We start from the raw sequence: 14,812 nt of genomic DNA, 5'->3' as shown, positions 1-14,812 counted from the left end.
CAGTTTGATTTGAGTCTGATGGGATTTGGTTAAAATCAGAAGGGCAAATTTAGGTGAGTAGGTGTTTCAGACGGCCTTCTGTTATTCCTCTTTTGAAACGGACGCATTAACGTGTGTTTGGTTTTGTCTCAGAAGCCATGAGGTCTGCAAAACTTGAAATACCCAAAGTTGTTTGTTTCTCCCCAAGGAGTCGGCAGTCTCTTAAAGTTCGAGAGCATAAAGTGTTGGGTCCCTACGTAGATGGTTTATCTCAGCTGGCCGTCACCAGCTTTGAGGTAAGTGTGACCAGATGTCCCGGAAGCTTAAACCTTAGGTGGCAAGTTCCTTGAGTTTAGAGATTTTGTCTGCGTACTCTACTCTCCAAAGCGCTTAGTACAGTGCTCTGCCCACAGTAAACACTCAGTAGATACCACTGATTGATTAACCAGGGCACTAGAAGGGGAGGTGAAAGTGTGGCTCTCCGAGAAATCAGCACGTGGTAGAATTTAGGCTACTGACTACCCGGAACCCCTAGCTTTCCTATCATAGGCTTGTGTGACCTCCCCAAAGATATCCTGGGATTTCAATTATAAGGAGCAGAATTTTTGATAGTGAAGAGCCATAGACATCCTCTCTAAAGATTATGCCTTAGCCAGTATTGTATGTTGAGAGCCAACGTGAAAATTAGCTTACATTTTTTCCCCTCCTCAAAAAGCAAAAGGACAATATAGTTGAGAAGGGGAAAGAAAGCCAAACTGTGGGGTGCGTGTTTTGGATCTCCTGTGACTTTAAGGGAAGATTGTGTTTTGTTGCTCTGTGATAATGGGTTTAATACCTGGATCTCAGCATTTGGGGATATTTAAACACATCTAGTAGGCAGATTTATCGGGGATTCTCTAAAAATACTGTGGGGAAAATCACCAATAATCAGAATAATAACCGGTATTTATTAAGGGTTTATTAAGTGCCACACCCTGGAGTAGATGCAGTACCATCAGATCAGACACGGTCCCTGTCCCACATGGGGCTCACAGTCCAACTAGGAGGGAGAGCCGGGATTTCACCCCCATTTGACAGATGAGGAAACTGAGGCAGGGAGAAGTCAAGTGACTGGCCCAAAGTCACACAGCGGGCAAGTGGCAGATCCGGGATTAGAACCCAAGGGTCTGTGCTCTTTCCATTAGGCAACACTGCTTCTCTTCAAGGAGTGGCACATTAGTCAAGGTGAACGAAAATTAGTTTACCCAACCCGTGTGTCGAGTTGGGAAGTAAGGGTGAATTTGATGTAGCGAAAACGATCACTTGCCTAGTGGAAAGAACCCAGGCCTAGGATTCAGAGGACTTGGGTTCAAATCCCTACTCTGCCACTGCCTTCTGTGCGACCCTGGGCGTGTCACTTTACTTCTCTGGGCCTTAGTTACCTCATCTGTAAACTAGAGCTTAAATCCTACTCTCTCCTTCTTAGAAGCTGAGCCCCGTGAGGGACAGGGACTGTGTCTGACCTGATTATCGTGTTTCTACCCCAGTGCTTGGTATAGTGCTTGGCTCATAGTAAGAGCTTAACAAATACCACTTCACTTCTGTTATTATCATTATTATTAGAAAAAGGGCAGCCAGGGGGATGGGGAGGAGCACGGCTCAGTGAAATACCAGGTGGGGCAACGAACCAGGTGGGATGGCAGGATCAGTGAGAAGTCGGCAAGGTCACGCTAAGCGAATGTCTAGTGTCCGCAGAGGAGAAGGGGACCATGCCGGCCCGGAGGGGAAGGGTGTGAGGCCGGAACAAGGCCGTTACTCCTGGCCTTTGGGTTTTTTTTCCCTTCAGGACATCGAATCGCTGATGTCAGAGGGCAACAAGTCGCGAACCGTGGCCGCTACGAACATGAACGAGGAAAGCAGCCGGTCCCACGCCGTCTTCAACATCATCGTCACCCAGACGCTGTACGACCTGCAGTCCGGGGTAAGGGGTGAGCCCAAGACCCCCAGGGCTGACTGGAGAGGGCTCAGGGCTTGGAGGGTCTCCTGGTGACCCCTTCAATAACCTTTCATCCAAATCGGAAGCAGCATGGCCTAGTGGATAGAGCACAGGCCTGAAAGTCAGGAGGACGTGGTTTCTGATCCCAGCTCCCCTCCACTTGTCTGCTGAGAGATCGTGGGCAAGTCACATCACTTCTCTGTGCCTCAGTTATCTCGTCTGTAAAATGGGGATTAAGACTGTGAACCCCATGTGAGACAGGGCTGTGTCCAATCTGATTGGCCTGAATCTACCTCAATGCTCAGTACAGTGCCTGGCACTGTCAGCGTTAAATATCACAATGATCATTATTAAAATGGGGCTTAAAATACCTGTTCCCCCTCCTACTTAGACTGTGTGCCCCATTCGGGACAGGGACGGTGTCCAACCTGATTATCTTGTATTCACCCCAGCGATTAGAACAGGGTTTGGCACATAGTAAGCGCTTAACGAATGCCTTTAAAAAAAAAATCCCTCGGACTTTGGGTGCTGGGTGTTCTGATTCCTGGTTCCGGGGGTGGTTGGATGAGATGGTGCCACGGATTTGGGATTTAGCCGTGGGAAACCGGTCCCACCGAGGGGCTCAGGGCTGCGAGTTTCTCCTTTAGGCCGTGGCACTCTCCTCAAGACTTGTCGGTCTGTCGGCGGCGGGGGAGCTTTGATACTTGTCCGCTCTCTCCCCCTTTTTTTCCGACTAGAACTCGGGAGAGAAGGTCAGTAAGGTCAGTCTGGTGGACCTGGCTGGGAGCGAGAGAGTGTCCAAAACGGGCGCAGCTGGGGAGCGTCTGAAGGAAGGCAGCAACATCAACAAGTAAGTCGGCCAGCATGGGCCACAGCCGTTCACTAACCTGGCTCCCCGGCTAGACCGTCAGCTCATCATGGCTGCTAGTTTCTAGACTGTGAGCCCACTGTTGGGTAGAGACCGTCTCTATATGTTGCCAACTTGTACTTCCCAAGCGCTTAGTACAGTGCTGTGCACACAGTAAGCGCTCAATAAATACAATTGAATGAATGCTAGTTCTGTTGGGTTGGACTCTCCCAAGTGCTTAGTACAGTGCTCTGCACGCGGTAAGCGCTCCATAAATACCGTAGATGGATTGATTGATTGACCTTGGCAGTGCAATAGCCTGCTGGGAACCCACCCTGCCGGTGATAGTACCTCTGGGCCTGTGGTCAAGAAAGTGGCATAATTGCGCTATTTGTTAAGCACATACTATGTGCTAGGCACCGTACTAAGCACCAGGGAAGATACAAGGTAATCGGGTTGGACACGGTCCCACGTAGGGCTCGCGGTTCGTAATCTCCATTCTATCGGTGAGGTCAGAAGGACCTGGGTTTTAATTCCCGCTCCTCCACTAGTCTGCTGTGTGACCTTGGGTAAGTCACTTCACTCCTCTGGGCCTGTAAAATGGGGATAATAATAATAATAATGGCATTTATTAAGCGCTTATTATGTGCAAAGCACTGTTCTAAGCGCTGGGGAGGTTACAAGGTGTTCAGGTTGTCCCACGGGGGGCTCACAGTCTTCATCCCCATTTTCCAGATGAGGTAACTGAGGCACAGAGAAGTGAAGCGACTGGCCCAAAGTCACAAAGCTGACAGTTGGCAGAGCCGGGATTTGAACCCATGACCTCTGACTCCAAATCCCGGGCTCTTTCCACTGAGCCACGCTGCTTCTCTGTGGGTGAAGACCATGAGCTCCATGTGGGACAAGGACTGTGTCCAGCCTGATTAGCTGGTATTCATTCATTCATTCAATCGTATTTATTGAGCGCTTACTGCGTGCAGAGCACTGTATAAGCGCTTGGGAAGTACAAATCGGCAACATATAGAGACGGTCCCTACCCAACAGTGGGCTCACAGTCTAGAAGGGGGGAGACGGACAACGAAACAAAGCAAGTAGACAGGTGTCAATGCCATCTGAGTATCTTTGTTCCTTTGAATGCTCCCGCTATTTGTAAATAACCGGGGTCAGCACTCTCCTTCGCTGATCTCCTACTCCAGTCTGGCCCACACTTTGCTCCTCTAATGCCAACCTACTCACTGTACCTTGATCTCATTCTATCTCACCACAGGGCCCTTGCCTAAATCCTTCATTTGGCCTGGAACGCCCTCCCCTTTTGTGAGCCCACTGTTGGGTAGGGACTGTCGCTATATGTTGCCAACTTGTACTTCCCAAGCGCTTAGTACAGTGCTCTGCACGCAGTAAGCGCTCAATAAATACGATTGATTGATTGATATATGACAAACCACAGCTTTCCACCTTCAAAGCCCTTCTTAAAATCACAGCTCCCGCAAGAGGCCGTCCCCAGCTAAGCCCTCATTTCTCCTACTCCCTCTCCCTTCTGCGTCACTTACCACACCGCTTAGAAGAGTGTGCGCCACATAGTAAGCGCTTAACAGATACCACCCTTATTACTCGCAGGTTCTGCCTCACCCTGGCCCCAGGGCAGAGCCAAACAGGGCTCCTGGGAAAGTGAGTCACTTGGGTTCTGGCTTTTCTCCAGCCCAGAGTGAGGTCACCGCCAATGAATCTGTGTAAGGGGCAGGATTCGCTCTCGGTGTTCCTAAGGAAGAAATTCATTCAATCGTATTTATTGAGCGCTTACTGTGTGCAGAGCACTGTACTAAGCCCTTGGGAAGTACAAGTTGGCAACAGATAGAGACGGTCCCTATCCAACAATGGGGGAGACGGACAACAAAACAAAACATGTGGACAGGTGTCAAGTCATCAGAATGAATAGAAATAAAGCTAGATGAACATTACAAGATAACCCAAAGTACTACTTTGAAAGGAGACCTCTTGCCAGAGAATGCCTTCAGAATGGATGGCTTCCACTGCTCATTTGCCTAACCCAACCTCCCTTCTCCTCTTCTCTTCCAAATGCTTCTCCCTCCATTTCTATAACCTGGGTGAAGCTTTCCCAAAGGTTGGAAAAAGAGGTCGAGAGACTAAACTTCACTTGACTACCACTGTTCCAATTCACAGTCAGATAAATGCACGATTCAAGGTAGGGTGGAAGTTACATTTCTTATGGGGAATAGATGCCTCAGGTGACATGGGTTACCATGAAAGACACCTTGAAAGTTTAAAAGTTTAAAAACTTAGCCAAGGCTTGCACGGCAGATTCTGATGACTGTTCAGCCATTGGTGCACTAGGAAAAGAGACAGGCTGCACTCCTGTTATTCCTGAACCATCTTCCCCAAAGGGATTGTAATCCCTTTGAAATACATCCAGTGACTAAAATTCTGACTCATACTATGCCTCTTGAATTACCTATTTATGTTAGTATCTGTCTCCCCCTGAGAGCTCATTGTGGGCAGGGAATGTATCTACTGACTCAATCAATCAATCAATCGTATTTATTGAGCACTTACTGTGTGCAGAGCACTGTACTAAGCGCTTGGGAAGTACAAGTTGGCAACACATAGAGACAGTCCCTGGCAGAAAGCGCTTCTCCCCTCTCCCCACCCCTGATTTCTCCTCCCCTACCCAGAGGCAACTTTCTTCCATGAAACCATACGGCCCTTCATAAGTACTGAGAACTGGAGTAAATCAGGATAAACCGGATAGACTAAGTCCCTGCCCCACATGGGACTCACAGTCCAAGGAAATGGGAAGGGGGGAAAAAGCCATCAGCGGCCACAATCCAGTTTCTTTGGAAAGTTCTCGCCGTTGCGATCCAGGCTAGATTCCTCCTGTTTAAAAATGCCTTGGGGCCCCGTACTCGATCATCTTCAGTTAATGAATCAGTGATATTTATTGAGTTTGTACTCCGTGGAGAGGACTGTAGTTTGCACTTGGGAGTGGACAGTAGGGTTAGTGGGAACAATCCCTATCTTCAAGGAGCGACAGACCCTAAAATAAATTACAGCTAGAGCTGGAAAATACAGAGATGAGTGCCTGGAGGAGGCTCGACTCCCCCAGGGCTAGGGTGACCCCCTGTGTAAGGGTGACATCTTTTTTGGTGAAACACCCACCTATAACCATGGGAAACGGAATTTCGTGCTGCTGGTCAGCGGGCTTTCGTTTGAGACCCGCTAACCGGGAATTTGGGGGTGCTCTAAAATGAACGATTTTGATGCTTTCCCTCGTCCCTGTGACCCCCAGTAGCGGGAACTCTGCTTCTACGGAGTAGAGAATCAGTGGGGCTCAGTGGAAAGAGCCCAGGCTTTGGAGTCAGAGGTCAGGGGTTCAAATCCCAGCTCCGCCAATTGTCAGCTGGGTGACTTTGGGCGAGTCACTTTACTTCTCTGGGCCTCAGTTACCTCATCTGGAAAATGGGGATTAAGACTGTGAGCCCCCCGTGGGACAACCTGATCACCTCGTAACCTCCCCAGCGCTTAGAAAAGTGCTTTGCTGAATAAATGCCATCATTATTATTATTATTATTATCATTATTATTATTACGGCTAGTCGGTGATGAGGAGATGGTATTAGATGGTAAGCCCCTTAAGGAGAAACAGCATGTCCTAGTGGGTAGAGCCCTGGCTTGGGAGTCCGAAGGTCATAGGTTCTAACCCAGGCTCCACCGCTTGTCTGCTGTGTGACCTTGGGTAAGTCACTTTGCTTCTCTGGGCCTCCGTTACCTCATCTGTAAAATGGGAGTTGAGACTGTCAGCCCCACGTGGGACAGGGACTGTGTCCAGCCCAATCTGCTGGTGTCCACCCCGGCGCTTAGCACAGTGCCTGGCACATAGCGAGCGCTTAAACGAATACCAAAATTATTATTAAGGAGAAGAAGCCCACGCCTCGCTGCTGTATATATGTATATATGTTTGTACATATTTATTACTCTATTTATTTATTTATTTATTTATTTTGCTTGTACATATCTATCCTATTTATTTTATTTTGTTAGTATGTTTGGTTTTGTTCTCTGTCTCCCCCTTTTAGACTGTGAGCCCACTGTTGGGTAGGCACTGTCTCTATATGTTGCCAATTTGTACTTCCCAAGCGCTTAGTACAGTGCTCTGCACATAGTAAGCGCTCAATAAATACGATTGATGATGTTGATTTCTCCCAAGCGAACAGCGCAGTGCCTGGTCCTCAGTTTATACCATTGATTGGTTGATTGGTTGCTTGATTATAGGCATTTCTGTGAATTGCTCGTAATCGGTCAAGTCATTTTGTTCCCTTTTGCACCATTGGCTCACAGTGGAGTTTTTTTTCCTTCCTGGCAATTTTCACACACACACACACACACACACACACACACACACACACACACACACACTCTTTCTCTCTCTCCCTCCCTCTCTCTCCCCCTCCCCTGCACATTCACCCCCAACACACACACAAACACACACACTCTCTCTCTCTCTCTCTCTCTCTCTCTCTCTCTCTCTCTCTGATATTTCATTTTTTACCTTAGGTCTCTCACAACCCTGGGACTGGTTATCTCATCCCTGGCCGATCAAGCAGCCGGGAAAGGGAAGAGCAAATTTGTGCCTTATCGGGATTCAGTCCTCACCTGGCTCCTCAAGGTAAATGAACAATTCTTGGCGTCTCGTGCCCCGTACTTAGACCGAGCAGTTCAGCCGGGACGGGGAGGGACAGTGTGCATGTCAGCGTGTTTGCTTGGGTGGGTGTGTGGGCTGGGGACAGGGGATAAATAATTGCGTCCTTGCACTTCGACGCCTTCCTGCTTATGGATTGTACCGTTAGCTGCCCCAGGTTGTAGAGGAAAAATTCCATTCACTCAGTCATATTTACTGAGCCCTATACTGTATGCAGAGCACACTGCTAAGCACTTGGGAGAGGAAAATACACCAATAGACGCATTCCCTGCCCACAACGAGCTTACAGTCTAGAGAAATGATGGTATCTGTTAAATGCTTACTACATGCTAGGCACTGTACTAAGCACTAGGGTGGATACAAGCAAATCGTGTTGGAACAGTCCCTTGTCCCATGTGGGGCCCACAGTCTCAATCCCCATTTTGCAGATGAGGAAACTGAGGTCCAGAGAAGTGAAGTGATTTACCCAAAGTCACAGAGCCAGCAAGTGGCAGAACTAGGATTAGAACCCATGACCTTGTGATTCCCAGGTCCGAGCTCTGCCCAGTAGGCCATGTTCTTTGTCACCCTGTGGCTTGATTACCCCGAGAGGTCAGGCTCAGTCAGATGCTGGACGTCGTTAATGGATTATAAATTGGGAGAGAAATGATTCAGTCCTCTTCCGGACGGCGTCCTGATGGTGATTGTAATGTGGGCGAGCCTTTGTACTTCAGGGTTTGGTGAGGAAGCAAGGACAACCAGCCCTGTGTTCCCCCAGTTGCCGGCGGAGACAGCATGGCCTCTTGGTCTGGCTCAGTAATGGCCCTGCTCATGTTTCCCACTTCTGAACTTTGTCTTCTCTGTGCATAGTAATAATAGTAATAATATTAATGAGAAGCAGTTTGGCCTAGTGGATAGAGCACGAGCCTGGGAGTTAGAAGGACCTGGCTTCTGATCCCGGCTCTGCCACTTGTCTTGGGCAAACCACTTCACTTTTCTGGGCTTCAGTTACCTCATCTGTAAAATGGGGATTAAGACGGAGAGCCCCATGTGGGACAGGGACTGCATCCAGCTGGGCAACCCTGTATCTGCCCCAGCGCTTAGTACAGTGCCTGGCATGTATTAAATGCTTGACAAATACCAGTTAAAAAATCAAATTAAATAATGGAACTTGTTAAGCGCTTCCTATGTGCCAAGCACTGTACTAAGCACTGGAAGGAGCATGTGGAGGGAACAGAGGTTGAATCTGCTTTATTCCCGACACCTCCCCCCCAATCTTGCAGGACAACTTGGGGGGCAACAGCCAAACTTCCATGATCGCCACCATCAGCCCGGCGGCGGACAACTACGAGGAGACCCTCTCCACGCTGCGATACGCCGACAGAGCCAAGAGGATCGTCAACCACGCGGTGGTCAATGAAGACCCCAATGCCAGAGTCATCAGAGAACTCCGGGAAGAAGTGGAAAAGTTGAAGGAGCAGCTGTCCCAGGCTGAGGTAAACCGGGAGTTCCGGGTGCTGCAGCTGGCTTCGTGGGAAGGAGGAGCGAGTATCCGGGTGAATTAGGAACGGGTTGGCCTGTGGATATCAATCACCCGAGAGGTGTGGCGTCTAAAGGTTTAAGAGCGCTAGATTTGGGGGGTGGAGTCAAGGATCCCAGGTCTGATTCCTCCTCCTGAGTGGGGGTGGCCAGTTTCAAGACAGTTTCGAGGAGCAGGGAGGCCTAGTGGATAGAGCACAGGTCCGGGAGTTAGAAGGATCTGAGTTCCGCTTGTCTGCCGTGTGACGCTGGGCAAGTCACATCACTTCTCTGTGCCTCAGTTCTCTCATGTATAAAATGGGGAAGACTGTGAGCCCCCCAAGGGACAGGCCCCAAAAGGCACCCGGCCTTCTCCCTGGAGCCCAGCTCTGAGAAGCGGCGCAACCTGACGGAAAGAGCGCCCGCCCAAAAGCCAGAGGGGCTGGGTTCTGATCCCAGATCTGCCTCTTGCCCGCTCTGTGACTTCAGGCAAGTCACTCCACTTCTCTGGGCCTCAGCCTCCTCATCTGTAAAACGGGGATCCGGTACCCGTTTCCAGCCAAGCACTGACCTGAAGTGCTCTGAGAGGGGTCTTTAATGCTTCAACTTTTTCTAGAGTTGCCCCTTGAAGCCACCCGGTCTTCATTTATTCTACAGAGGTCTACATTCCTGTGGGGAACTAGAAAGTATCTTCCCATCAAGTGAAAAGAACATCTTGAAATTTTCTTTCTTCTTTCTTTTCCTAAATCAACGTCTGCCATAGTTTAACACCCCCCAGAGTGTTCACAGTGAACAAATTCAGGGTCAGATTACTGCCCCTCTCTCCAGGTGTCTGGTTTCTAAGTGAATAATAGCTTGCTAGTAACAATGAGTTATTGCAATAAAGGGGCCAGACTAGTTTCTGCAAGGAAATTGAAAGTATTTAAATCTAACTGGAATGCCTTCATCAGTAACATGTGGGTAATATCTGTCCTTGCTTAAAAAAAAAAAATCATTCCATGTTGTGACCTTTATTTCTACTTGGCTAGTGTCCTTGCAGAGGTGACCTCTCAGCATGTATCTTTCTTTCCCTAATCTTTAAAATAAGTATGAAATTTAAAGCTCTCTTCTCACCTTTTTGTTGCCAAATTTTTGAAATGTAATTTTAAAATCAGGGACTAATATCCTCCCCTCCGAAAGAGGACCAAGAAAGTGTGTAATTTATTTCTCTATTTATTTATTTTATTTGTACATATTTATTCTATTTATTTTATTTTGTTAATATGTTTGGTTTTGTTCCCTGTCTCCCGCTTCTAGACTGTGAGCCCACTGTTGGGTGGGGACCGTCTCTATATGTTGCCAACTTGTACTTCCCAACCGCTTAGTACAGTGCTCTGCACACAGTAAGCGCTCAATAAATACGATTGAATGAATGTAATTCAGTAGTTACTGATCCTCGCCCCGCAGTGGGTGGAGAAAATATGAAATGGCGCCTAGAAATTGGCGTTCACTGCCCGGGACAATCTGGGGGATCGGCCCCCCAACTCCGCCCGTCCTCTAGAAGAGGGAGAGTGCTTTGTTCATCATCGGATGGCGGAAGGAAGATTCAGAGAGTGTAATGGCAGCTTTCATATTGTCCTTAAGGCCATGAAAGCTCCAGAGCTGAAGGAAAAATTGGAAGAATCCGAAAAGCTGATCAAAGAACTGACGGTCACTTGGGAGGAGAAGTTGCAGAAAACAGAAGCAATTGCACAGGTACGCCAATTCCATTTGAGTTTTTCTGTCTTGGACGTAATTCCCCCTCAGAGTTGCAGTGGTTTGGGTTTTTAGGCTCTCCCCGACTGATTCCCAACACTGCCTCGCTGCTTGCCAGCATCACTTGCGGCCTGGGGTTGGTGTGATTACCTCAAACCTCGTAAATACTACCAACCCTGTCACCACAGGGACAAAAGCTTACTGGGTGGTCTCAGAAAAGATAGCAATAGTAGAGAGAAGGGAGTTTTCCAGGGCTTTCTGCCAGGTTTTCCCAGATTTGCATGATCCCCTGGGCTCGTAAGAAATCGCCTCCTCTGCCGTGAATTAGAAGGAAGAGAGGGATCAGCGGAGGGGCAGGTTGTTGGAAAGACCTGGGTTCTAATCCCGTTTCCCACACTGGTCTGCTGTGTGGCCTTGGGCAAGTCACTACACTTCTCGGTGCCTCAGTTACCTCATCTGGAAAATGGAGGTGAAGACTGTAAGCCCCATGCAGGAAATGGACTGTGTCCAACCTGATTAGTCTGTATCTGCCCCAGTGCTTAGTACAGTACTTGGCACATAGTAAGCCCTCAACAAGTACCATTAAAAAAAAAATGGAGATGAAGACTGTGAGTCCCATGTGGACCATGAACTCTGTCCAACCTGATTAACTTGTATCTGTTCCAGCGCTTAGTACAGTTCCTGGCACGTAGTAAGTGCTTAACAAAAACCAAAAAGTGGCAGAGGAGGATGACTAGCATTCACTTAATATGAATGAGAGAAAGCTGGCAATTGCAGCTCACCCATGGCCCCGTGCTCTACACGCAGTAAGCGCTCAATAAATACCATTGATCCACTGATATAGTGATCGAAAGATCGGTCCCAACTGTCTTGTGGAAGCTTGGGAAATGTTGCCGAGCCCCAGCCCTATCCGCCGAAGCCCCTTGCCTCCTGGGTTGGGCACGGTCGGCCGGGCTGACCCTTCCCTGTCACCCGAGGGAGGTCGCGGCTGCCCGTCGTCGAGGGTCCCGCCTGCCCCCCCAACGTGGGAGCGTCTGTCTGGCTTGTCCACAGGAGAGGCAGAGGCAGTTGGAGAGCATGGGGATCTCCCTGGAGACTTCTGGCATCAAGGTCGGGGATGACAAGTGCTACCTAGTGAACCTGAATGCGGATCCTGCTCTCAACGAGCTCCTGGTGTACTACTTAAAGGTAAGGAGGCTCTCGTCACGGGGGCCGTCCATCGCCCTCAGTTCCGTTTGGTTTGCGACCCCACATTGGGGCCGGTGTACTGGGCAAGGGGTCGGAGGCCAAGAGTTGCGGGCACCTGTGCCATCCGGAGGTTGAATTGGGGGCCCGGAGCGGTTCCTGGCCCTTACCAAAGCTCCCAGTCGCCCCTGAGAAAGCAGGAGCCGAGTTCAAATCCTCAACCGGAGATAGGGGGTGGGCAGCCTCTGGCGGGGGCAGGAGGAGGGAGAGTGTCATCACGGAGCTGGTCGTAGGCTAAGCAGAGGCCTTGGTGGTTAGACCGGTGCCCCCCCCCTTGGAGGTTGGAAAAGTTTCCTCCGGGAGGTGAACGGAAGCACCGGAGTTAGTTTTCCTGCCAGCTGAGGGCTGGGGTTTCTTTCAGAGTCCAGAAGTGTCACCAGGCTTTTAGTCGAAGATCCATGGCCGCACCCATTCCGGTTATTGGTCGAGTAGAAAATGTTTATTCTTATAATCAGTCAGTGGTATTGATCGAGAGCTTACTATGTGCAGAGCATGGTACTAAGCGCTTGGGAGAGTACAATACAGCAGAGTTGGCGGTTCCGTTCCCTACAACGAGCTCACAGCCTGGAAGGGGAGATATAATAACACTTTTCCAAGGAAACCGTGCGGAGACTGTCCGATCTGATCATCGTGTCTCCGCTCTTTTGCTTAGCATAGAATGTGTAATAAATTCCGTTACTCTCAAACCCCATCCCCATCAATCTAATCTCCCGGGTTTTTGCCAATTTATTTTCAAACCCTGCTGATTCCCCAGGCTACTCTCAGCTAGACTGTAGACTACTCCTCTAGACTGTAAACCCGTTATGGGCAAGGAATGTGTCCGTTATATTGTTATATTGGACTCTCCCAAGTGCTTACTGCAAGCACGCAGTAGATACGATGGATTGATTGGAACGTATCTACCAACTTTGTTCTGTTGTACTCTCCCAGGCGCTTAGTACAGTGTTCCACACACAGTCAGCGCTCAATAAATGCAATTGAGAGAGCACTGTTCTCCCTCCTGCTTATGACTGGGAGTTCCCATGCAGGACAGGGACTGTATGTGACCTAATTAGCTTGTACCTATCCCAGTGCTTAGAACGGTGTTTGACACGTAGCGCTTAGCAAGTACCATAAAACCAACAAATGAGATCGATGGATCGATTGATAGGTTTTGGGACAGCTTGGGTTCAGTCATTTGGATGCCGCTCCTGGACTGTGGACTCTCCCATCTCTTCCCAGGATCACACCAGGATCGGGGCAGCCACATCTCAGGATATTCAGCTCTTTGGTATAGGAATTCAAGCGGAGCACTGCGAGATAGACATTGCAACGGATGGCGATGTTTGTCTCACTCCAAAAGAAAATGCAAGGTAAGAGAACGAGAGAGCAGGTCAGCAGTGTCGGGCCGTGGGAGAAGGAGTCAGTGCTCTGTTTTGACTGAGTTTGATGGCTAGAATGTCACAGTATTATTATTATTATGGTATTTGTTAAGCACTTACTATGTGCCAGGCACTGTACTAAGCGCCGGGGTGGATACAAGCAAATTGGGTTGGACTCATTCCCCTTGGAGCTCACAATCCCGATCCCCATTTCCCAGATGATGTAACTGAGGCCCAGAGAAGTGAAGTGACCTGCCCAAGGTCACACAGCAGACGAGGGGCAGAGCCGGGATTTGAACCCATTACCTTGTGACTCCCAGTTCCGGGCTCTATCCACTAGGCCCTGCTTCTTCTCTGAAACTTTGGGGTGTGGAAAAGAGCAGAGCCGTTGTATAGAGTTAAAATTTGGGAGCATACTAGGTGAAGGAGTGTGGCCTAGTAGAAAGAGCCCGGGCCTGAGTTCTAATCCCGGCTCCATCACTTGCCTGCCGTGTGACCGTGGGCAGGTCCCTTTACTTCTCTGGGCCTCAGTTTCCTCAACCATAAAATGGGATTCAGTACCTGTTCACCCTCCTACTTAGACTGTAAGCGCCATGTGCGACAGGGACTGTGTACAATCCGATTATCCTGTATCTACCCCAGCGCTTAGAAGAGGCCTTGACACATAGGAAATAAAAAATACTATAAAAAATTTTAAAAATGAGGATATTTTGGTCTTTAGATCCTTTATTTAGTTAAGTGATTTTGAAAGTATTCAGGTAGCAAATGGGCTTAAAAGGTTAGAGAAATAAAGTGCATGACTAAAGTCAGAAATGCGGTCAGGCTAAAAGTTTTTTAGAGCCAGGGGGCTTCTAGGTTTTCCTGTTTGTATCCTGTTACGGGCTGGGGTTAGCTCTCGGGAGGAAAAGGGCTTTTGAATATAGAGATGAAGGACAAAAGAGAGAGGAGATGGAAAATGAAGACTTATAAGTCCGAGGTTATTATGGGGAAGAGGGAGGAGAGCATTGTAGAGCGAGAACACCACCTTCATTTTTCCCTAGTTACATACATTAGTGTAAGTCTCCCTTCTGGAGTGGAAACTTCTTGTGGAAAGGGAATGTGTCGTGCTTCTGTTGAACTCCCCAAGCGCTTAGTACAGTGCATTTAATTGGATGAGAAGCAGCGGCGGCTTAGTGGACAGAGCCCGGGCTTATTGAGAGTCAGAAGGTCCTGGGTTCTAATTCCGGCTCTGCCATATGTCCGCTGTGTGACTTTGGGCAAGTCACTTCACTTCTCTGGGCCTCAGTTCCCTCCTTTGTAAAATGGGGATTAAGGGCGTGTGCCCCATGTGGGACAGGGACTGTGTCCAGCCTGTTTAACTTCTATTTTAGACTGTGAGCCCACTGTTGGGTAGGGACTGTCTCTATGTGATGCCAATTTGTACTTCCCAAGCGCTTAGTACAGTGCTCTGCACATAGTAAG

General features: G+C 48.9%; 1 protein-coding gene across 1 annotated transcript in view; it reads left to right on the top strand.

Annotated features, from left to right (window-relative positions):
- Positions 1-14,812, top strand: part of KIF13A (kinesin family member 13A) — a 131,911-nt gene that overhangs the window by 67,079 nt on the left and 50,020 nt on the right. Inside the window, 8 exon segments of the mRNA XM_038770774.1 lie at positions 188-275; positions 1,805-1,939; positions 2,692-2,804; positions 7,370-7,481; positions 8,777-8,989; positions 10,635-10,745; positions 11,799-11,933; positions 13,212-13,342. Of these exon segments, the coding sequence (XP_038626702.1) occupies positions 188-275; positions 1,805-1,939; positions 2,692-2,804; positions 7,370-7,481; positions 8,777-8,989; positions 10,635-10,745; positions 11,799-11,933; positions 13,212-13,342 (1,038 nt within the window).

This window comes from Tachyglossus aculeatus, chromosome X2 (assembly GCF_015852505.1).
Source record: "Tachyglossus aculeatus isolate mTacAcu1 chromosome X2, mTacAcu1.pri, whole genome shotgun sequence".
In the NCBI taxonomy this organism is placed as follows: Eukaryota; Metazoa; Chordata; class Mammalia; order Monotremata; family Tachyglossidae; genus Tachyglossus; species Tachyglossus aculeatus.
This window is presented reverse-complemented; position numbering and strand designations above follow the sequence as displayed.